The sequence below is a fragment of the Mixophyes fleayi genome, chromosome 2 (genome assembly GCF_038048845.1).
Source record: "Mixophyes fleayi isolate aMixFle1 chromosome 2, aMixFle1.hap1, whole genome shotgun sequence".
Taxonomy (NCBI): domain Eukaryota; kingdom Metazoa; phylum Chordata; class Amphibia; order Anura; family Limnodynastidae; genus Mixophyes; species Mixophyes fleayi.
Window position 1 is genome coordinate 338,490,110 of NC_134403.1, and position 26,135 is coordinate 338,516,244.

The 26,135-nt window shown below is 36.9% G+C and overlaps 1 protein-coding gene across 4 annotated transcripts in view; it reads right to left on the reverse strand.

The window, feature by feature from the left end:
• LOC142139435 (ephrin type-A receptor 6) overlaps positions 1-26,135 on the reverse strand; it is a 630,331-nt gene that overhangs the window by 206,127 nt on the left and 398,069 nt on the right. For 3 of the 4 annotated variants that reach the window (XM_075197036.1, XM_075197034.1, XM_075197035.1), the window contains exon 6: positions 12,650-12,774. In XM_075197036.1, the coding sequence (XP_075053137.1) occupies positions 12,650-12,774 (125 nt within the window). Of the gene's footprint in view, positions 1-12,322; positions 12,775-26,135 lie in introns of those variants that run through there. The other variant, XM_075197037.1, reaches the window with a different exon arrangement.

The window sequence follows — 26,135 nt, forward strand, 5'->3', positions numbered from 1 at the left end:
TTGTAAGGTACAGAGAACAATATGTATACAATTACTAAGGTGCAACAGCTTTCAAATTGGCTTCTTTTATTGCCTAAGAAAGACTTAATTGACTGTTACCTTTTATGTTTGTGGAGTACCTATTTCTACCATCATATTGTGGATTCTATGTTCTATGGGGGGGATTCAATTGACGGCGTTGGCCATGTGAACAACACTGGCTGTGCACTATTGCCATTACTACAGTCATTTCAACGCTGAATTTTTGCTCTGTGAGCCGCAAGCAAAAATCTGCGTTGAAATTACAGTACGAACGGTAATAGTGCGCGGGCCGCGTTATTCTCACAAACAACGCAGTCAATTGAATTACCCCTCTAAGGAGGCAATTGGTAGGAACTGTGTTTTATAAATATTTAAAGGTCTTTATGATTATATGCTCCTTATATGGACTGGAACACCTAAAGGTCTGAAATTATTTAATGACCTATTGCTGCTTATAAGGATTAATGAGTTTGGCAATTCAATTTGGGAATCTATTGTTACACCTACCACGTTGAACTATTATTTATATATGTATGTGATTCATTTTATTAATAAAAGAGAGATATCTTTTACTTACACCAGCACTCTCTCTCTTTGTTAGTTTTTTGTCATAATGGGTCTATCTATCTGATGAAAATAAATGAGTCAATCTTTAATTTTATCTCCACACTTTACAATTCAGCGCAGATCCCTTAGCTACTTGTAAATAATAACACTTAGACCCCCTACACGAGAGTGTCAGTTCTTGAGCTATCACTCTACAAAAGCAGACTCACCTAACAAGTACCTTTCAGAGAAAGCTCTGAAGCTCACATCACTCAATCCACTGAGACTCACAACTCCACAACACACACTCAAGTGCTCAGCTGCATTTACTCGAGCAGTCATCTCAGCAACCGGGTTCACATGACATCACCCACAGGGCGTTAGAGTGGAAGGGGCACATAGACCCTCAGATTAGCTTGTGCCCTTTGTCAAGCCAGTTAGCAAGGCTCATGGGGGTTGTTGTTTTTCACCTACCTTCCGAGCCTGGGTTATGGGAGAGTTTTCACGGCCATCTGATTTACACTTTTAAACTCTTGAGTGAAAACCGTTCATCCTTTTCCCAGCAAGCAGCACCAACCCTCCCCCCGCCCCCCTTAACATCGCAGACGTGACATTATTTTTTTGTGAGTTTTTTGAGTGTTACATCATCAAGAGTTAGAAAAGTGGAACCATTACATTGGTATACAGTACGGGAGAATTACCCTTAGGGCCCAACAGTGCCAGATTATAGGTGGGAGAAAATGGGAAACAAGGCGTCAACAAGCATATTGGCCCATTAGTATATGGGTATATGATGAAACTATATGGCCACTCTGAAGTTACATAATTAGTGAGGTAGAAAAATGACACAGCCATCATCTTCAAACTTTTCTATACTTCAGCAATACAAGTGGGTAACCTCAGGGTCATGAGAAAAGGGGGTGCGGCCTCTTCTAAACGGCGCATGCGGAGGACTCTTCTCATTGGTACATGTGCCAGACTGCGCATACTCAGATGCAGCCCGGCTCTCTTGTGAGAGCAGAGTAGGGGGTCTTAGAGGCGGGAACAGCATTGTCGGGCCCCTACCCACATTTTGCTATGGAGACCCGTGATGCACACTGCTCCACCAATGGGTATTCCAATATCTGTGTCTATTGCTTGGTTAATCATATAAGAGTTAGATAATAAATGGGAAGCTCCTTTGATAGGGTGAAAACATATATACAATTTAACAAATTAGAGGTAAATTTTCATATATTGCTAATGTGCACAGCTATTCATTATAAAGTTGGTGCTGCCAAGGTTGTGCTGTTGTCCTATGAGTCTTATCATTTGTAAATGAGCCTTCCTATATAAGCCCGGAGTTGCACTCATAGCATTCAATCAGCACTAGACGAGCAGGGTTCTCTTACCTCTCTGTCTGTATGTATTACCCAGTATTGTTTTATTAATGTTTGTTCTCAATTGTAAAGCGCTACGGAATTTGCTGGCGCTATATAAATAAATGTTGATCATGATGTTGATGAATTTAACCCTTGGTTTTGATTCCAGCATGCCTCTTATCCACTAGATATCGCTGGCTCTAAAACAGTTAATATTCACCTTTCATCAGACTGCTTCTCATCCCATGCTAAACTAAAGAGCTATTTTATTTCACAACAGAGGACCGTGCATTATTCTACGTCACAGGATTATTCAGCCTCATTACTCAGGTCTTAATATCTGCGTCCTTTATGTCTCTGCCACGAGCAACGTACTGAAACACACACAGCTTTTTTTAGTAAATATATTCCGAGGCTCTGGAATTACCGCTTGGAGCCTATGTGATGAAGAGCAGGAAAAATATGTTCCCTATGTGAACGGATGGACTTGCTCATCCCTGAAGGGTCATACACTAGCTGAAATCTTTTGGCTGTAATGAATGGCAGTGAAACTCATTTTAAATAGAAAATTGTCAAACTACCCCGAAGCTGCCGACAGAAGCCTTAAATTCTCTTTTTCCTCCCAGTTAAAACAGTATCCAGAACAAAAGCTTTGTTCCAGGGCAAAATATTAAGTCTGCTACAGTAAAATGTAATGTTGAAGACTTATGAGCCCATTTGTAATATATCCAGGTCTTAGTTGAAAAATACTGTCTGACAATACATCATTTTGTAGTGTTTTTCCGTATTTTCTATAGGCTTTGCCACTAAACCGTAAAAGAGATACCATTGATTGTCTTATGTATAAATGTGATCTATGAACAGTGAAAGGTTGTAACCTCAGTTTATCCTTGTCCTATAGATTGTCAGCAGGGCCTTCTTGCCTCTCTGTCTGTCTGTATTACCCAGTATTCATCATCATCATCATCATCATTTATTTATATAGCGCCACTAATTCCGCAGCGCTGTACAGAGAACTCATTCACATCAGTCCCTGCCCCATTGGAGCTCACAGTCTAAATTCCCTACTATAGACACACACTCACACACACAGACAGACAAAGAGGGAGAGACTAGGGTCAATTTTTTTTATTTTTTATTGCAGCCAATTAACCTACCAGTATGTTTTTGGAGTGTGGGAGGAAACCGGAGCACCCGGAGGAAACCCACGCAGACACAGGGAGAACATACAAACTCCACACAGATAAGGCCATGGTCGGGAATTGAACTCATGACCCCAATGCTGTGAGGCAGACGTGCTAACCACTACGCCACTGTGCTGCCCAGTATTGTTTTATTACTGTGTTTGTTCTTAATTGAAAAGCACAACGGATTATGCTTGCACTATATAATTATATAATTAAATGTATAATTAATTAAATAATATAATTAAATGTTGATGATGATGCTGAACCACAATTATGTGGTTAAAACAGGAATGTGAGCCTCTTCATGAAGATACTTGGACAGTATTGCATTAATGATAGATGTATTTGAATCATCATTATATTTTATTTATATGGCGTAACAGAATCCAGAGCCGTAACTAGGCAGGTGCGGGCGGTGCCGTCGCCCAGGGCGCAAGCCCAAGGGGGCGCAGCAGGTGCCCGCTACCTGGCTCTGTATCTACAGCCTTTTACTTTTGCAGTCACTGACAGGAAGTACGGCATTTGGAACGCAAACTTGCGTCCGAAATGCCGAACTTCGTGTTAGTGACTGCGAAAGTAAAAAGCTGAAGAATTTCAGGTTGGCCACACCCACTTGGCAAATGTCACTCCCACTTAGATGGGGAGCGCCGGTGCCCTGTCTCACCGAGGGCACTAAAATGTCTAGTTACGGCACTGACAGAATCCGGAGCGGCGCTCAATCACAATCCTTGGTGTTTTTTTCTCCCTTATTTTGTTCTCTAACTTCTAATAAACCCGAAAGAAATATTAATTTTTGGATATGCTCAAGGAGATCCTTCACTGTACAAAGCAAAACGTTGTGTGTTCATATACAGTTTTGTGAATGTTTTCATTACATATTAACATTCAGTTATGTCATTTAGAGATGAAAAAACTTGCAACTTATTTTGCACTTCTAAAAAATTTTGTGTACTATGGTGATATTCACATCAAACCATCTCTATTTGTGCTAGTTTTATACCAAAACATGTGACTTACTAAAACCATACATTGAAATTTGACTTTGGACCTATTTGTCTTCCTGCTGAAAACAGAGGTCATTACATAAAAATGAAGCTAGTCATATATACACCAAATTTATCTTTCAGTTTGATTTATCTTTGACAAAGTTAGGCTGACATCGTATAGTATGTGTATGGCCAACTGTAGGACCATCATGTCAAAACAAAACTCAATTGAGTAACACTGAAATTGACGAGACAGGAAGACTCGTGATGCACAAATGTACAATGTCTATATTCAACTGGAACAAAGAACATCCATGCAGCCATATCAGATCACGTCATTCAGCTCGATAACCAAACAACCAATGTGTGGCCAAATCGACCACTTATGTGCTCCTAAGCAACAGTGGGGCATATTTAACAACTGGCGATGGGAATCTATCGTGCACTTACTGTTAAAAACACGTCCCTCTGTGTGTCCCTCGCATATTTAAGAAGGGTGCATCACAGCAGATATCGTGGATATCTGCTGCTTTGCATTCCTTTTCGTTTTTGGGAGCAGTCACCATTCTACAGTATGGTGACTGCTCCCAACAGCAATCTAACTAAGATACAAAAAAGCTGAAGCTGGCGTACATTATCATAATTGAAAGATTTCAGTGCTGTGAGCTCTGCTCTGAAGAGCAGAGGTGGACAGCGAATGTGTAGAGGGATCACATGATTCCTCCCTGTCACTCACCGCTCGCTCTCTGCAACTATAGTTGTAGAGACAGAGCGGAGATGTCTGTGCGCATGCCCGAGGGTTTCACGTGGCGCATGAGCACTGGAGTCAGAAGAGGAGCCCCGTTCATCGCATGCTGCTTCGGGAACGAAGCGGCAGTGGTAAGTATGTTTTCCACTTCACAGGAAAAGCAGTTTTTCGGAACTGCTGTTCCTGTGTTGCTTTTTTAATAAATATGAGAAATAGTTCAATCCTTATCAATGCGATAAGGATTGAAAACTGTTTTTCATATTTTGCGAGTGTTGATAAATGTGCCCCAATCTATAGCCACTTTTACACTTCCACCTACATCCCTTTCATTAAGAGATAACAGAAAAGGGACAGTAGTCACATTCCTCAGCAGGTCCTCGTCTGACATAAGGAAACCCAAGTAATCCTCAACATTCTAAAAATGTATCTGTGACATTCCATGCTCCTCTTAAGCTACAGCATTCTGGAGCGTTACAACAATTTGGCTCCATGATTTGTTCTACATCTTTATATAAACACCAAAAGAAACAAGAAATCTGTCTATTTCGTTTATATGGGTTTTTTTTTTAATTGAAAATACGGTTTTTAGTATCTTAGCGACTAGTCTAGTATTGTTCTTCCTGTTCGTGATGTGATATAAGTGAATTGGGGGTGAATATAAAACACACACTAATCACTCATTACCATAGTATTTGCATCTAATTATTGGCAAGCTTAGTTAATGTGAGATGAAATAACTCGTCAGTAAAGTAACAGTGCAACCTTTGCACCCATTAAGCATTTTAATGACCCTTCTAGCCCGAAAAAACACTATTAGCATAAACATGATATTAACATATGTGAATGCCATATTACATACCCTAATAGAGCTTGGTCAATGGGAGGTTCCATACAGGACGGAATAAATAATCTTTGTGTCTGAAATGTAACGTTGCAAAAATAAAATGGTAATTGCAGCAGTTGCTGGTGTCTGATTTTATAAATGTTATAGAGCCAAATTCCACCAGCTGCCTCATCAGAATGCCGGGTATGCTGTGGGTATAGGCATTTATAGCAAAATCTGATTTATATCATTTTACTAATTTGGAAGTTAAATAATGATCAAATTCAAAAAATGTATTACTTGGCTGCAAAAAATCTATTATTTATTAGGTTTTGTGACAGTGAAGAGACGTGGAGAGGAATTGCCAATGTTAGCTTAATGTGCTGGCTAGTAAAAGATGTTTTTTGTTACTATACTGTATGACATGAGGTTCACTATGCCGATATCAGTTTTGATTACGTGCATTGTACAATATGGGTTCACGATTTGTGATTATAAGTTCAGACAATATTTGTTAAACGGAACTCGGTGCACACCTGATGCTTTAATCAAGCTGCCCTATAAGAAGTGTGTTATGTTATGTTGGATCCACCCCAAATGACGAAGTGGCCTAGACGAAATGCGTAGAGGGCTTTGATGAGGATCACTGTGTGTAAGGTTTGCTGCTTAGGTCCATAGAGACAACAAAGCAAATTTGCAAGAAACTATGATATGCTGATATTTTTATTGATTTCTGGTAGTGCAATACTTGTATATTTTAATAAAACTGTATTTTGGATAACGCACCATGGAAGCGCCCCATGTTTGTTTGTGACAGTCCTGTTTAAATTACAAAGCCAGTGAATTGAGAATGTAGGAGAGCATAAGTGTGTATTGCATCTACTACCTTTTATCTGGCTGTAAAGCGGTGGTCAGAGTTCTGCGGTATTTGTTGACAAAAGTTATTACATAGAACATGTTGTAAGCAAGTATTTGTATTCTGTGGTGCACCTCGTTTTACATGTGTTCTAGAGCAGACTCCTTTTGTATTCATACAATTTGTCTGTTTGCACTAATGAAACAAGCTCGGCCCTCTTGTACATAGTTTGGTTTATTGCTTTTACATAGAACACAATTGACACTAGGTATATAAATAATAAGCATGTCTGTGACTTGTTTGGTATCAATGATGTCTGATGCAGTGTAAAGACAGACAAATATCTCCCAACTTGACACCTCCGTTCTGCACAAAATCTGCGTCTCTCTTCCACTCTCATCAAATCCTCCCATTCTCAGTTACAGGACTTTTTTCGGGCTGCACCCACTTTGCGAATTCCTTCCCTCGCACAATAAGACTTTCCTCTAGTCTTCAAACCTTCAAGTGTTCTCTGAAAACCCACCTCTTCAGACAAGCTTATAATATTCCTCTACCACCCTGTTAATGTTCCTAGCTTACCCTATTATCACCCTCTACAGAGCTAACACAGGACAACAACCCTATGACCAACATTGCTGTGTGACTGATCATACAGCCCACTCAATACTTTTTACCTTTGAATTCTAGCTGGTCCAATGTGCGATATGATGTAGCACGTACCCTTGTGTTTCAAACTCCCATTGTCCCATAGATTGTAAGCTTGCGAGCAGGGCCCTCTTCTCTCTCTGTCTGTCTGTATTACCCAGTATAGTTTTATTAATGTTTGTTCCCAATTGTAAAGCGCTACAGACTTTGCTGGCGCTATATAAATAAATGATGATGATGATGCATTCCATTTTAGGACAAAATTGCTATTGATGGTTATGTAAACACAAGTTAGAAACTCTTATTATCCCCCATAGGTGTCATGCAGCTACACGGACAATCAAATTCAAATGTTGCAGTGATCAGGGGGCTTTGGAATACCCACTTATCAGCATACTCGTTGACAGCACAATCCCCCTCCTCTGCCATCATGTACATGGAAGAAGGGCTCTTACCCAGCTTAGCGAGGGTCTGGAGTTCAGAAAGGCAAATGAGAGACTCTGCAGCCATATAAGCCTCCCCCACAGGGAGATTTTTCAAATGGAGTCATAAGAGGACTCCCTAGAAAAATTAATCGCTTTATAAAGGTACAATACTTGCTATTTAAACATAAATAAAACAAAACATAAAAACATTTATGTAGCATTCAGCTTCAACAGTCACGTATGTACAACCAACTGATCTACACAGGTTAGAAATGGAGACAATGGGACAGGATAGAAAAGTCAGAGACCCCAATATTGACCTTGATAAAGATGCAATTTAAAAATTATTGTCTCATCATTTACACTGTCTCGACTCCATGTGGACTAACAGATGGATGCCGGGCAACACATGGCTCTTAACTCTGACAAATCTAAACTGTGAAAAATACTTTTTACAAATTATAATAGAAATAAAATTAGACAAACTCTGAGCCGTGAGCTCAGTGATGGCCAAGGGCAAATGTCCTCTTTGCTCTGTACTTAAATCAGCCATGCTTATATCAAATATATTTTGCAGTGTAAACATACTGCAAACCTGACTTAAACATAAGAAAGGATTAAGTGGAAATACAATCACAGCAGCAGTAATCTTAAATGGCTGAGCTAGCTGTAAATGCAATTTTCTAATAAATGTAATAATTTATTTTACAGTTGCAACAATTTGGCACTTAATCTCCCGAGGAAGCGCCCTCGCAGAAAATATTGTTTTGCTTTATTTATATTTTGTAAAGGTAGGGTTATAGAATAAAATAACCATCACAAACAAGGATGAACAGTAAGAGACAGCAAAATAAAAACATTATTTCCAACAAGATGTTTATGAGGTCTCAGCTAAATATATTTTTGTTATTTTCAGGGTAGATGAAATCTGTGTTGACCTCTAAATATACTAAATACACATAAAAAAACCTTTAGGGGTATATTGCCTATAGCAACCAATCAGATTCCAGTTATCATTTATTTAGTACATTCTACAAAATGACAGCTAGAATCTGATTGGTTGCTAAAGGCAACGCCTCCCCTTTTTCAAATCCGCAGTTTAGTAAATATACCACTGCGACTTTCCTAGCTTTATTAAGGTTATTGTACCTATATGATTAGTTTTATATATAGATATGGTTTCTATTGAACCAATACATTTGAAGTGGGTATTTTAGTATAATAAGACGGTTGCTTATAATTCCTTCGGTGTAAAGAGAGGCCACATCACTCAATCTACTTCTATTACAAATCTCACACACACAAATAAATTGAATCACTGGTCATTGAAACCCTACACACAAAGCCACCTTTACTCACTACATTGGTTGTACTGTACTGGGGAATGGATACAGAATTAGGTCGGAATATATCATCACAGGAGAACTTCACTGTTAGAGGAAAATACACCATTGTAAAAGTATCATTCTCACCGTATCTTTTTGTTCTCAAATAAACTGGCCATTCTACAGAGAGATCCCAAATCCCCGGTGTATCTGCATTTATTATAGAAAGGAAGTTGCTATACTATTATTTGGCATGCTCCCATCAGAGGTACAGTGAGGAGGGTTAGAAGGTGCAGATAAAAAGGAAATGATTTTGGAACATCCACACAGAACATACTATACAAAATATTTAATGTGAAAAAGCCTGCTCCATTCATTTATCACAAAGTTTAGAATAATAGTCCTCTATCTAAATGAATGTTACAGGAGGTGCATCCCAAGGAAATATCCTATGAGAAGAGAAAGTAAAAATAATAATAATTCATTGATTACATTGATTCTTAAAATATTTCATGCTTTATTTCCTTATTTAAAAAAATAGTTTAGAAAGCGCATAAGGACCCTCCACCAAAAGTTGTGCAGTCAGATACATAACAAGAGGGGGTGCAGTGTCTACTGGGCCCTGAGGTGAGGGGGGTCTTGGCAATGGCAATGCTGTGTGCTCAAAGCCCCTCTGAGGATTTATGCTTCCCACTGAGAGCAGAACTGTGGGCCCAGAATACTAGAACGGCATTGCCGGACCCATCCCTAATGTAACAATAGGTCCCGGCAGTTTACTGTTCAACACCTGCATGTGCTAATAGCCTTCCTATAAAATAAGGTATTTACATTCTTACCCATGGATTATAGAAAACTCACCCTTCCCCGTCCTGGGGCTGAATGCTCTAAACTGTCCTTACCACTCTCTTACTGGAGGGACTGGTGTCCTTATTAGAGGTAGATAAGTAATTTGTGTGGTCATATTTTGTACATATAAGTGTATTAGTACTGCCACCAGCTACTGCAAATCATTCCTCCCAGCAAAGAGAGGTAAGTAACACCATGCTGAGATATTTTTAATGCTTTTTACCGCTTGATGAATAGATTCAGTACGCAATCCTCATAGAGGTCTATGAGGACAGCGTTAAACAGCTTAAAGGCAGTTTAACACCAGAGAAATGATTTCTTTGATGTTAACCCTTAAATTGAATGAAGTAGTGAAAGAGCCTTTTTAGGCTCTTCACCGCTCCATAAACAGACCCCTAAAAGTAATTTATGTGTCATAATTACCTACCTCTTAGTGTATCTAGTGTCTGCTATTTTTGTAGAATGAGAAACCCTTTAAAATATGGGGATCTGGTGTAGTGGTTGGCCCTAGCTTTGTCATTCACAAAACATATCTGGGTAATCAAACACCAGTACAGGAAGCAATTATACAGGCTTACAGTCTTGGCTTCAACCGTGCCTTTAATCATGGTAATAAGTTAAAATACATACGTTAAATACGTTTAATAAAAGAAAGATACACCTATCTGTAATAACACATCAGCAGGATTGTTAATGTAAGATAAACAAATAGGAAGGAGCTGGTCTCCGAGTCAAATGCTTCCTATACAGGGTGTTTGATCACCCAGTGATGTGTGTTTACACTAGATCCCCATACATCACCAATAGCCCATCATCAGGGATAAGAAAATGAACCTATATATTAGATCATGATTACTGCCACATATGAGTACTGCTGAAGTCAATGGAGCTGATAGCACATGTCGCCCATATGCAGAGCCTCCGCCATCAGTAGCATATGTGCCAGTTTACAGCATGGCATCATGGAGTATTTGTACTTTCCTTATAGTGGATGCAAAAGATACTCCTAACACACGTATATGTGGATTTGTGCAGCTCTGCAAGAGATGCATTTGCCTAAAAATGCCTTTACTGCACTCTGCCAAAGTTAGAATGCATCTTTCCCTCCCCTCATCTCATCTCTCCAAGTGTAGATGGGTCTAAGTGTCATAAGCGTGCAAGTCTGCATAGGCACATATGTGTATACCCACTTTCTGGGCAGGTGCAGAGGGATATCACGCAAGATATGCTATGCAAACTGGCGTAAATCCCATTCTACATCAGCCTACCATGTGTGAGTAAACTAGGGATTAATGTATATTTAGAGACCGTGTTCTTGTCCTCTTCTTTGAATTGTTTATGCAAGAGCGTCCTGTGTCCAGTAGACCAGTCACCTATATTTTATGGCACCCCCAACCATCCCACACAGATTTCAGAAATTCCTTTGACCAAAAGTATGAGTTGGGTGGGTGCTTGGGGTAGTCCACTCCAAGTGCATTATGTTTTATATAGGAGCCAACATGCATCAAAACAATACTTTTTATAATCCATATTTGAGGAGATCTTTGTATATATCTATAATCAGTAAACCTATGCACATGATAGGTTTCAAGCATAGATACAACCTTATGAAGAAGAAAGAGAGATCAAGCAACTTCCCAAATAATTTACTAAAACCTATTTGTGTCTTGTATGTATCTGTGCAAAAATTCAGAATCTGATTAATGAAATTAATTAAGTATTAAAACTCTGCTATGTTTTAATAGAGAGATATTCTAGATACAGAATTCATCACTAGAAAAGTGTGTGTGTAAAGGACCACAAAAGCCAGTCATAAAACTGATTAGCATACCCCACTCTTCATTTAGTGACCGCACAGTGATGGGGAAAATTTTGGGCACATAAAATAACTCTTTATACAATCAGCATTGTGACATTTTTGTCATACTAAACTCAATTGAATAATATTCTGTCTTTGTGTGCTTAAGAATTTAAGTGTCAGAGAGGCTTGGTTTTTAAAAACTCTATATAAATAAAATCATGTGAATGTTTGTTATACAATATCTCTGATTAATTTAGTTTTTCACTGTATTTTGAGATAAGTCAGGAAGCAACTAAAGACGTTCTCAGAAGGACAGCTTTGGAACCAAATCTTAGTGGTGGCAGGACTCATAGTTAATAGCGAATTTGAGTCATCATTTTTGGAAAGTTTAATCCTCTTTAGGCAGACTAGGAGGTTTTGTTTTTAACAACACTTTCACATCCACACATCACGCATGTTCAAGTGAGTCTAGTTGTGACACTATATTCCAAAGGGTTTCTCTTGGAAATCATTCTCAGTATATGCTAAACACACAAAGAATGAGTCCAGGAAACATCAGCACCATTGCCTGGAATGAGGTATTAAAATAACAAAGTCTAAAATTTGCATAGACCAGAATTCCAAGTGCATCAACACATTTGAAAAACTTACATTTAGCTCAATGGGAGCACATTATAAACGCAATTAGATGTGGTTAAAAATAATTTGTTTTCACATGCATTTGCCTTGGACAAATTTATTACGGATGCATGTTTAATAATATCAGATTGAGCACTATGCGGTTATTATATGCCTTCTATTTGTGTTTTAACATGCAGTAAAGAAAACATTGCAAACTTCACTGGGTACGTAGCCAAAAAGAGCTAGATTGCTAATTAGAAAGTTCATACAATAATGTAATAACAAAAATACAAATGTGTTGCATAAATGTAAGGCATAACATTTACTGTGTAATTTCCTACAAAAGTGCTAAAACTGAATATAAGACACAGAAAGAAAAACATTGTGTAACAGATAGGCAGAAAGAAAGCACTACTTGCATCTTAAGTGTTTTTCCAGGAATGCTGAGCAAGACCTACTTTCTCATAGTACTTGATCTCGTAATCCAGAATGACCCCATTAGGATAGTCTGGTTCTTGCCACGAAAGAGCAATGCTGTTTTGAGATGCCCAGTCTTTCCTCACCATACCAATTAGCGAAGGAGCTGAAGAAGAAGATAATCACAGTGTAAATATTGGAAAACTGTAATTCAGGCAGTTTTAGGCAGGATAAGAGGGAACTTACTTGGGACAATATTTTTCTTTAGCCTTAGATTATTATTGTTGGATCGATTAATAATTAAGGAAGGTTTCCACCTTTGGATACATTTAATCTACTGGTTTGCACATGCACTTTTGCATTTTTTACTAAATACATTGGAGGTCATTTCTGAAGGGCGTCCAATGTGCCTTAGTCTTAGTTTTGCACTGATGAGTCTCTATGTATCACCCAACACACATCAAGGTGCATCCTACTCTCCGCACTTGTGAGCAGCCTCTGCAAACTACAAGTGCACCTTTATGTGAGGAGAGGTAGGAAAAGTTTAAACTTTGCACTTTGGAAAAGTAAAAACATCAAACCCTTCAGTATCACTTCGTTAAATTAAATACATGTTTCAGTTTTTTCTCCTGAAATACTGCTCTTTATATACTTTTTATATGTCCTAAACATATCAAGAGGGGAAATTGGGATAGTATTTCTTATGATGTGCCACTTTTCCTTGTAAAGTTTTGTTATTACATTGCTCTGCGTGCATCTAGAAATGACCAAACATTTTAATATGGCCATTTAAGCAGAGAAGCATATCTGCGGGTGCACCCACTTATACAACAGATCCCATGACAGTGCCTTGTATAACAAATAAATAATTAAAAACAAAGGCAAGGTGCCCCCACTCCTCCCCTACTAATCTCAACCAGCCCCAGTGCTAGATAGAGCCTGGGCTGGCTTCCAATATAGCATAGACACCATGAGTCCCCTTGCTATAGTGAAAACCAACCCCAGGGCTGTGGGGGCAGGGGTAACAATTATGGCACCCATGGCCTTGTCTCAGTATAACGGACAGAGGCCCCAGTGCACCCGACCACTATATCAAAAGAGTAAACAAAAATAAAGGCACAAACACCGTTTTAATAAATCGAATGAATAAAGTTTACTTGAACAAAAGAATCCCCAAAACCCTTATTCACTTTCATACATAGAGCTTCTTATAACATCCATATCTCCACCTGCTACAGTGCATAAATATTTAGAGTAGTGAGGTGCCCTATGTAAGAATTGTTCATTCTATACAATGGAAGCTCTGCTCCAAAAGCAGAGTAGAGCTGACCTTTGCCACCTCTAATGTGGCAAAGGATTTTACCATACAAAGGAGAGGAGGAAGTGGGGCACATATGATCCGATGGGCACTCCCCCATCGCAGGTCTGTGCAAAGGGACAGAGATAAGGCAAATATGGAGGAAAGAGAAGACATTTGCCACTCTGTTCTCCATATTTGTCTTAGTGCATACAGATCTTTGATTTCTACAGACAACTTTGCCTGGAGTTTTTGAAGTGGTTGGAGGGTGGTATGATTAACAGGGAGATGGGACCATCATCAGCTTACCTATAAGGTTTACTTAGACTTCTAGAGGAACCAACCACTGCAGTATTATCCAACTAGAGTTATTGAAATTGAAAGATGAGAATATGGCTTTAGTGTAATGTGCCCCACCCAATCAACGTTTTGTTAGTTGGAAAGAATACTTAAAAAAAAAAGACATTTAAATGTGCAATTGCCAACATGAGTGACTCACTACATACTATATAGTTAAACAGCACGGTCATACAAAAATTATGTATTCTGCTTAAAAGGTGAGACTTTAACACTCTTTAAATATATCAAAACTTTAGTAATCCTCATGATATTCGATCCATCTTAAAGTCATTACATTCATCAAATTCAATAAGACTTGCAGAATTCCTGTTAATAAATCTGACACTATGAACCAATTCTTAATTCCTTGCATGTAATCATATGGGAAATCCTACAGTGATCTATAAAACACTAGTAAAATGCTAGTAAAAATATCAGACATGTTTTTATTTGATATGCCTTTACTAGGGTTTCTATTAACATTAAAACACAGGTAAAATGCAGTCTGCCACCAGATCTATGACAGTAAGAGCTTTGAAGTGCTCTTGGCCTGAACATCTAAACCTAATTAAAATTGGGATCTATTTAAAAAAGATGTGGAACTAAGGAGATCAGAAGATCAATATTTTAGAGTGATGGCATGAAGGTGGTCATAGGGGTAACAGGAGAGTTCTGAAATATACATATTGGAAGGATCAAAGGAAACACTGGTCATGTTTAGATGAGTAGTTTGAGTGGGTATTGAAGCAGCAGAGAAAAAGAGAATTAAGCACAAAAAAAACAAGACAACAAAAATATATTTAAACTATTAAGAGAAAAGCCTTTAGACAATGTGATGTTTACATCTTCTTTTATATAAAACCAAAGCTCCTGTTAATGTCCTTGTAGTGGACTAACAATGTGTCTACTGTAAAAGATCAAATTATGTCCTTGCTTATTGTAAACTACTTTAAATTCAAATCAAAAACATTTCAAGCACCTATAGTAGTAGCTATACTACAGACATTGATTACTGTGGTGCTACTTGGGCTATTGGACACACACTTGTAAGAGGTCGGCTTTACCTAGTGTCCGCATGCCATCATATTCCCAAAAAAACAAATTAATGTATTTAACAATCCCATTAAAACAGTAACACTAAATAGACCAATTTTATTTTATTCTTCATTAAATAGCAAACTACTATTGCTGCATTTAAGAAGTTTGTCTTTGTCCTATCCCCATATTTGTCACATAACAAATAGTTTTCTTTGAGTGAAATGTGAATTTTATTACTTTTTAGACACTCTTTGCAACAGCAATTTATTTAGGAATTAGAAAAAAAACTGTTTGGCCACTTACTTTTATCATTTTTTCCTTTGAGTACAATATGCTATTTTAAGACCTAAATTCAAGGCTTTTTTTGTACATGATCTTAAGGGAATTCAATTGGCTGCGTTACTGGTGCAAGTAAAGATTACCGTACTAACAGTAATAATGTGCTCTATTACCGTTAATACTGTAACTTTAACAGGGATTTCTGCTCGTGGCTCTCTGAGCAGCGAGCAAAGAGTTAAAAATTACCGTACTAACTGTAATAAGATGCACTGTTACAGTTGTAATGGTAATAGGAATTAATTAAAATCCTACCTTCTTTTAATATACCGCAATACTAGTAGAATATTAATTCCATTAAGTTATCATATTTATTATATTAAAGGAAAATTGATAGCTGGTGCAGGTCATCCTATATGTGTATCTCCTTTTTCTAATGTTTCTCTATATTACCAAAAAAAGGATAGAAACAATGCTAAGGGGAATATTCAATAAGCTTTCCGGTTCGTGGTAACGCGCGTTACCGCGAATCCTGCGCAGTATTGCCGTTAATACGGTACTGCATTAACGCGGATTTTCGTACGCAACCCTATGGGCTGCGAACGAAAATCCATGTTATTGCGGTACCGTGGATTGACTTCGCAGGCCGTTCCGGCGCGATCCCGCGAACCGGAAAGCTAATTGAATATGCCCCTAAATGTCAGAAAAATGTATAAACTTAAAAAACTGAATCCGTAGATCAAATTATTCTTAAGATATTCACTATAAAAATAATAAAAAAAATTACAAATATCACAAATAAAAACATTTATGCATCAGCGCTGCTATAGTGCTTCCATAATCATGAATACAAAACAGAACCCAAAAAAAATCTCAAAATATCTATTTTCCTATAGTTCTCAATATCCAATTTATTAATATCTGGATCCAGCACATAATTTGAAAAATGTGTATATCAAAGGCTTTATTAAGTCTCTGAAAGCACCTAGAGACCAATAAGAATCAGTGGGTAAATTTATTAAACTGCGGGTTTAAAAAAATGGAGATGTTGCCTATAGCAACCAAACAGATTCTAGTACATTCAGTACATTCTACAAAATAATAGATAGAATCTGATTGGTTGCTATAGGCAACCTCTTCACTTTTCAAACCTGCAGTTTAGTAAATGGGGGTAAATGTATCAAGCTGAGAGTTTTCCGGCCGGTTTGAAAAACCAATCAGATTCTAGCTATCATTTATTTAGTACATTCTACAAAATAATAGGTAGAATCTGATTGGTTGCTATAGGCAACATCTCCACTTTTCAAACCTGCCAGAAAACTCTCAGCTTGATACATCTACCCCCTGGTCTTTTTTATCGCATTGGTACATGTTTATGGACTTAGTACACAGATCCTAAAGTATCTTCTCAATCCTTACGGAAAACCAGTGGCAAAAATATAAATAAATCTTTAACAGAGCAAATCCACAAATAATCATATATTTCTGAAACATTTGTACGTTCTGATAGGAATAATGGGTTCACAGGACAGCTCAGTTTAGATAAAGAGATAAAACAACTGTCACATCCATGGTAAAAGTGAGCTTTAAAAGAATGCCTGCTTGCAAATTGAGGTACAACATCATGCATTGTCAGCTTCAAATGCTTAGGAGAGGTCGAATCATTATATAATAGTAAAATTGGGAACCTCTCCGATTAGAAAGATTATAAGTCATTGTTTGCATATGTATATATGTTTCTCTAAGTGTTTCATTTTCATAATAACTTCTGGACGATAAAGGACTAGATCTAAAGTCTCCTTATATGTCCTATATTTCATTATCCTAGTCAGCAACTGTGCAGAGAACATTCCATTGATCCACAGAAACAGAATTGCACTTGGCTTTTGAAAATAAATTTAAAAGGCTATTGAAAAAACTATTTTTTTCAATAATACAACAATAAAGACAATCCAACAAAACATATCAATTATAGTTAGCAATTTTCAGAAACTACATATATCGGACCCTATGAATTCAAAAGGCTGATCACGTGATTCTCCTCCATTTTTATTGTTAAATTTCTTATAGCCAAATCTAAAAATTAATTAAAACTCATAAAAACATAAATCCCAAATTAAAATAAAAAACATATTTAATACATCTTGAAAGGTCTGAGCTGCTCTGTTCTATGACTCCTCCTCAATCAATCATTTTTCACCATGTATAGTGTATTATATTAGGACAGATTAAGAAGTATTATATATATTCAGAAAAAAATAAAATAAGTAGACTATGTAAAAATAAATCTAAGAATAATAAATAAACTCAATTTAGACCAATACTATAATTTGATTTCCCCGATCATATAGCTTTCACTTCAAAATATTAGTATCTAATTCATATAATGTAACGCAATGCACCAACTTAGAGAAAAAGGTATATAGACATTTCTCGAAGATTTAATTCTGTAAGTACTAAGAGGCTAGTATTGATACCCATCCACACCATCAAATCATTTTCAGTGTGTGTGATATATATTCATTAGTTTGATGTATATCTCTTAAGTTTCTTTCAGACAAAAATTCATAAACAATGTAAAAAAGTATGTAGAAACTCTTATAACATCTCAAGCGATGTAAACTGTTACAATGTATAACTCCTCCCCGATCATTCAGTTTTTACCTTTTCTAGAGCTAGAGAAAAGTTGCATAACATATATTCAAAAGAACAGAATAAAAGAAGTCTATAACAAACACTATTTAATTCTAAATCGCAATCCCCCAGATCACATGACTTTCATTCATGAAGTAGTGATAACTACTTCATTTAATATGAAACATGAACTGAAAAATAATATGTGCATATCATTTTCTAATCTAAACATAGAACAAGATTCTCAAACACATAAACAATAATGCAACATTTTAATAACAATGTAGCAACATTGATGTAAGAAATCAGTTACAATATTATTCTAAGCAACTAAAACATTTCATGTGAAAAGACACCAGAAAAAAAATGGATCACTAACCTTTATTATTCTAATAAATTTACAATCACATGTTCTTATTTAAACCAATTCGTTTTCAAAATACCATTAAGACCAATTGTTTCATTTAAGCCAACACGGCATAGTTGACCTAACTGATATATCCAGTATTTCTTTTAAAGTGATCTCCACCTTAAGCTGAATATGTTCAAAGGCAATGATTTTTAAAAGCAGACTTACTGAACATAGAAAGAACATTATTAATAAGAGTTCAAACCCATAGATTTCCGAGACATTTTAAGTTATGTCAAAGTAGCGATCCCTACTTTGACATAACTCAAAATGTCTCAGAACATTATGGATTTAAACTATTATTAAAAATGTTCCTTCTATGTTCAGTAAGTCTGCTTTTAAGACGTTTGGTCGTCCTACAAAAGCACTGTAAGTTAGAGCTACATTGTAAAATATATATAACGTAACCTGTTTTGCAATTAATATAAATTTTAATTTTAAATATCTTATTAACCCTACTGGTTATATTTTTAGTTCATTTTGCACTATAATTCTGCAAGGTATGCATCTTGTCTCCCCCACTTGTAAAAAGCTAGGGGTCTACTTGGGAGTCAATCTAGCCTACTGATTAGTGAAAAGATTCTAATTCGTATTTACCTGGGTCCAAAATACTAGGGGACAATTTTTTTAAGATTTGCCCTGCTTTGAACATAATTACAGGGTCTTGAGAGAGGCTAGTCTTTAAAATGCCTGTTTCAAAATGGAAACATGTTTTTCATAATAATTAGTTTACATCATAAAAGCATCTATTACATTTAATAAATGCTAGATTGACATCTCCTTTCCAATTCTTAGTCATTTTCATATCTTTTAACATCAGGAGGGATACACTATCCCTCACTCTAACCTCACTAAGAGCTTTAAGTACTTTATCAGTTGGATATCCCCTATACAGAAAATTGTCATCATATCTGTAGCTTATTCAAAGGTATTCACTGAAGACGAATTGCATTTGATGCTCATTAGTTGCCCCTTAGCTTTTTCCAAGGTAGTAATGGGCTCTTTTATAATGTAAATAATTATTATCTACCTTTTATGGAAGGTCGAAGAGGATATAGTGGAGCCCTGGACCGACAGGGTCACTTCCAGGAAATCAGTGGAGACCCTACTAAAATTGTGTGTGGATTTCAAATTTTATGTGTTATTGTTTAAAAATGAAATAAAAACCTGTGCTCTTGACTCATTCCTATTCCGAATGATAAGTACATGTAGCAGCCATAGAGAACCAGGTTTGCCTCATAAACACCCTCCCAAATATATAGCAAACTCACCCATAAGGAAGTTGGCATAACTCTGGGTGACCCTGGTTCCCATGGCCATACCCATCACCTGTAGATAATATGTGTTCACACAAAGAAGATAGTTGTGTGATAAAAAGATCAATAGAATCCAAAATAAATCTATGTTGTGTCCCTAAGATCACTCTGTCTCAAATCAAACAATCCTGAGTCAACTTAAGACAAAGTTGATGGGGGTAATTGGTGTATAAAGACTGTACATCCATAGTGAAGAATCCATATGTGTCCTTCCAGGCTAGAATTCAATAGCTTGAAAAGATGAACGAATTGCATAGAAAACATCTAAGGGAGGCCACTTTTGTCTGTAAAAAAGGACATCGCAAACCAATGTAGTTTGCTATCTCTGCAGAGAAAATCTTGTGGCTTTAAACGCTTGTTGATCATCACTAATGCTATAAAAGTTTCAAGCATACAAGGTGCCTAACCAATATTCATTTTGGTAATGTTCCTATTATTTTATTTTTATCTGTAATTATGAGCAGGTTGGATGTATTGATCTACTTGTTTTGATAAACTGGGTGGTAATATTTCTGTATGGAACATTATAAGATGGTCAGGCATGTTAGTTACATTTTTTGGGAACACAAGGAATACTAGGTTTCATCTTGATCTAAAAAAATAAAATTAATTCTCATTAACAATACCTTAACATTTTCTAATATTAATTAACTACTTAATTATATATATATATATATATATATATATATATATATATATATAATCATATCTTTGTCAGATCTGTATTTCTATCATTGTAGTGCTAGGCATCATCATAGTAGTGATCTTAGAGGCTATAGGTCATATTATTGGTGATAAAATCACTGCCAGATTAACCGGTTGGTTTGTAGTTTATGCAACTTCCTAACAACCTGGATCTTGGTATGTGACTAATTATTATTTCTTCTGTTTGCAGATCTAAGTTCCTTTTTTACCAAACGTTGATTTCCAATTTAAGATTCGATAATGATTTTCTCTTTAATCCTGTGTGCAAAATCATTTATCTAAATACTGTGAGATTGTAGTCGGGTTTAATCCCACCATCTTTTGTTCTTTAATAAAAAGTTTCTTTAAACAAAGTTGTCTCAAGAATGTATTTACAATAAAAGTATCACATTTCTTTAAACTTGTTGAGGCAACTAATTCCAATACTTTCTGTAGAATGCTGATCTCATTAGATTTAAGTTCATAATGACTTAAATTAAAGTTACAATGAGGAACCTCTACATATTTTTCAATTTTGATTTGAGATTTCTTTCCCTTGTGACTTCTACATTATTTTTTTGTTCTGATCTATTCATTTTATTCCACAGATGGCACTAGTCAGAGCTAATGTTTTCACCACATAAAATGCATTTACAGTCCTTTACACTGATGCCAATTAGAGAACAGCTAACTGCTGCATTTGCAGAACATATGGAGTGTATAGGAATATTTTATATATATATATATATATATATATATATATATATTGTGACAGAGTCACTGGAAGGAGGCTAGATATGGAGGTATGTGTCCCAGGCTTCCAGCATTGTATACATAAGGCCCAGTTTGGGTCTTCTGTTCTATCAGTCTTAAACAGACAAATCAAAGGATGCACCTGTGAGGTGCTTGTAAAAAGGCAGCTGGGATATGCAGCCAGTGTCTCAGACCTGGGAGAGGTGAGCTGCCTCCTGAGACACTCTGCTGCAGGGAGCAACAGTTACATGTGGTTTGGTGAATGTGTGGGACATAATTTCCTACACTTGAGAGAGGGCCTCCATAAATGTATTAGCTAGAAGCCAGACGGCTAGGATTTTATTTGTGTTTTGTTCCTATTTACAAGCTGGTGAATAAACTGGCTGTGGCTGTTATTCAGAAACTCCTGGACTCGTGTGTCTTACTGCTGCTGTTCACCCAGGAGATGATACCTGTTCCCCTGATTATACTACAATATATATATATATATATATATATATAACACACATATTCACACATATATACACCATATGGAAAAAAGTATTTGGATGCTTGACCATTACACCAACAGGGACTGTAATGACATTGTATTCAAATACATATACTTTAATATGGAGGTGGTCCCCCTTTTGCAGTGATAACAGCATCCACTCTTCTTGGAAGGATTTCCACAAGATGTTGGAGTGTTTCTGTGGGAATTTGTGCCCATTCATTCTGTAGAGCATTTATAAGGTCAGGCACTTTTTGGACAAGAAGGCCTGGCTCACAATCTCCACGTTCCAATTCATCCCAAAGTTGTTCGATGGGGTTTAGGTCAGGGCTCTGTGCGGGCCAGTCAAGTTCTTCAACACTGAACTCATCAAACAAATTCTTTGTACTCCTTGCTTTGTGCACTGGGGCATAGTCATGTTGGAAGAGAAAAGGGCCTTCCCCAAACTGTTACTACAAAGTTGGAAACATAGCATTGTCCAAAATTACTTGGTATGCTAAAGCATTAAGATTGCCCTTCACTGGAGATAAGTGGTCTAGCCCAAACCCTGAAAAAACAGCCCCTTACCATTATCACTCCTCCACAAAACTTTGCAGTTGACATAATGCAATCAGGCAGGTAACATTCTCCCGGCATCCACCAAACTCAGACTCACCCATCTGACTCCCAAACAGAGAAGCGTGATTCGCCACTCCACAGAACATGTTTCCACTGCTCCACAGTCCAGTGTCAGTGCGCTTTACATCACTCCATCCGACACTTGGCATTGGTCTTAGTGATGTAAGGCTTGCATGTAGCTGCTCGGCGGTGGAAATCCATTCCATTATGCTCCTGTCACAAAGTTTTTGTGCTTTCATTAATGCAAGTGGAAGTTCAGAACTCTTCAGCTATGGAATCAGCAAAGCGTTGGCGACTATTACACACTATGCCTTAGCAGTCGTTGACCCCTTTGGCAATGGGTCTGATTGAAACACCAATAATACCACCAATAACACCAATCAATAATTAACAGCTGTGGCCAAATACTTTTGTCCCTACAGTGTGTATATATGTATATATATATATATATATATATATATATATATATATATATATATATATATATATATATATGTGTGTGTGTGTGTGTGTGTGTCAGAATAGCAGTAAATAGTCTGATTTTACTTATATATTTTGAAGTGGTTTAAATGCATCTCTTTCCACAGCCAGCAGCAGGCTGAAAGAGCATCTCTGCAGGCAAACAGAGCACCTGCAGAGGATTCCATTAAAGTTAGGAGAGTCATTTGTCCATCAAGTTAGGGCTGTGGGAGGAGGACAAACTATTTGAACCTGTCTTTTCTTTTGCATAGCGTGACTGATGCCAGATAGTGGCCGGTGTCTAGGGAGCTGGCCTCTTATTGTAGCGCTAGGGTCATAAGAAAAGAGTTTGTAACTTTAAGTCATGGATTATTTTGCCACTCTGACAATAAAAAGCAAATTAAAAGCAAGAAAGTGTTCATGTGTGCATTCTATCTATCTATCCACACGCACAAGTTTGCAAAGTTATGCAAATGGATGCTGAAGGCAGCTTAAAAGCACTTAACTCATCAATCTAAAAAAATCACACGTTTCAGTATTGTGATAAATGTTAATTATGACTTTTTCACTTTTTATGAGCAGAAACCTTGATCCTGGTTTTATATTTTATGTAAATTAATGCTGGTTAATAATAATTTTTTTTGTCATGCCATTCTCACTAATGTGTATTACACACAAAGTATATACTTGTAAAGTGAATGCACTGGCCACATTATTATTTGCTGTACTAAGCATTTTAAGTTTTTACGGTCTACTGTGATGTGCTTCCTGCTTAGTTTAAGGCACTTCTAACAGTAAAAATGTACATCTTGGCAGATCTGTATTCCATTCCCAAAGTCTTTTCACAGCAGCATGTCCGAATAAAACAGAATATACAGAAATGTATAAATAGCGACAACTTTCAATTGATTTAACATATGTCAGTTCAAATTGATTGAAAGTCAAAAGCCAAAAATGAAATAAAAACAAATGATGGTGTCTGGTTGAGTTATTGCAATTAATTTTTCAGAGTAACGACATTCTAATGCTCACAAACACACAGTTTGCCTGTTGAATCAATGATTTGTAGCAAAGCTTTAAGCTACTGATATCATTGTGCTTATGGGCCATTTCAGCATTGATCTTTGTAGTCTTAATAAATGACTGAAGGAAAAAAGACATTTGTTTTACCTCTGTCTTTCTGATATAAAATGAATCAGTGCATAAAAAAATGGTATCCTTTGTGTTAGGGGAAACAAAATCACAATGAATCCTAAATGAAATAAAAGTGTAACATTTCACCTCTTTACTCTGATCAAAAGTGTGCAAATGTTGACTGGCTTTTCGAAAAAATGAAACAAATATTCAGCTTACTCTAAAAAGCCACAGTCAGTGCAATGTATTGAATTGGTCAGTACCTGGTCAGTGCCTTAGGTGCATTAGAAAAGAAGAGATGGTTCTTCGCTCTCTCTCTCTCACACTTATTGAGTCCGTTACTTTTAGCCATGGGCAACACAGATGCACAAGTTGCCACTAGAGAGACTGGTAAGTGCTGGAACCAGAATGCCTCCCCGAGAGTAAAAAGAACATGATTTTATTGAATTTAGTAGCCAGATACAAGATTTGATAGTAATTTGTGAGATGTATGCAGGCAAATTTATATTTTATAGATCAATAGGAGGGACAACAAATAACAACAGAGGATTTGGGGAATTTATGTCCACAAGGCTAGTTGTGAGGCTGAAAATAAGTGTTACACATTATTGCATAGAAGTAGAAACTACATAATTTCTATACATCATTAACTTATTGGATCTTTATATTTTTCATGTGGAGGTGCTCCTGCTTGAGTTCAGATTTTCAGATAGAAATACTTTATCATACTGGAAAAAGATAAACATAAGAAAAGCCTACAATCTATGTTGCAATTTGCAAAAAAACACTAAAAAAAGATTACTGTAAGGGCCGCTAGCCATTCGTGTTTAAACGCTGTACATGAATGGTATTTTTAAACGGAACTTTCATACATTTTAGACACTGCTTGCTACATGTCAGTGCCTTGAAAACATTTTAAATCACTTGAAAAAATCCATTCATCTGTTTGGGAGTGCACTGTATACATACCCAGTATAGGTTAACAAGAGTGATCACACTAGCGTTGTATTTTTTGCATTCCTGCCACAAACCCATTAAGTCCAATGGTCCATTCATTTTAATGGTGTTGATTGCTACAGGTGAAGATCCCACTGAAGTGAATGGTATTTGAAATGAATGGACCATTGACATTGAATGTGCTATTGTTAGATTTTATCTCCTACATCAACAGAGATTCAATTAGTCTCTGGTGATGTGTGATTATAGCAAGGAGTCCCCAGGACACCCTCACTGCCAGCCAATTACATTGAGGCTAGTGTGAGAAACCGCTTGTGACTGACTGAGCAGCTAATGGGCATCAATTCAGTTCACAATCATTTAGGTGTAAGTCTTCTAGCTTACAGTTTGCATTGTCTGTTTTTTTTACTTTTCAATAGATTAAAAGAAAAATGATTTTCCCTTGGATTGCAAAAAGATATCCCTTGGTTTACAGTTATGTTCTCTCTTGGATTACAAGTAAAAAAGATGCCATACAAATAAGAACATTGTTTTTTTGAAAAAAATAATAAATTGAAGATCAAAGTTTTGGTGAGTTTAATTTTCAATAAAATTTTATTTAGCAATCATGTGTGTTATTTACATATTTTTAAAATTTTAGTAATGGAATGGGGACCAAGGAACTCATTACCACTATATAGCGATCATTGAGGTGGTGTCAGGCGCCGTCCTGCTTCTGCCGCTAGACGGGCACCTGCCTCCATGCAATGCCTTTGTCCCGTTGCATAGCAACACACATTCTCCATGCGTATGCTGGGCTTGGCAACCATTGCATAGCGACTAGAGACACTTTCCTGTTTACGAACCGTACGCATGCGCAGGACATCACGGCCCGTCGCATAGCAACTACTTGGTGATTGGTTGCATTCCTCCCGCCGACTGTGGCAGCACCAATCAGAGATCTCTTTCCTCTATTTAAAGAACACCCTGACACCATTTGCTTGCCAGAGTATTTGGTCTTCAGTCTTGCTCCAGCATTTGTTCCTGTGCCTATTACCATTTTAGATTCTGACCCTGGCTTGTTCCCAACTTCTCCTTTGGTTCCTGATTTTGGGGTTGAGTGGTTCCTGAATCTGATTCGGCT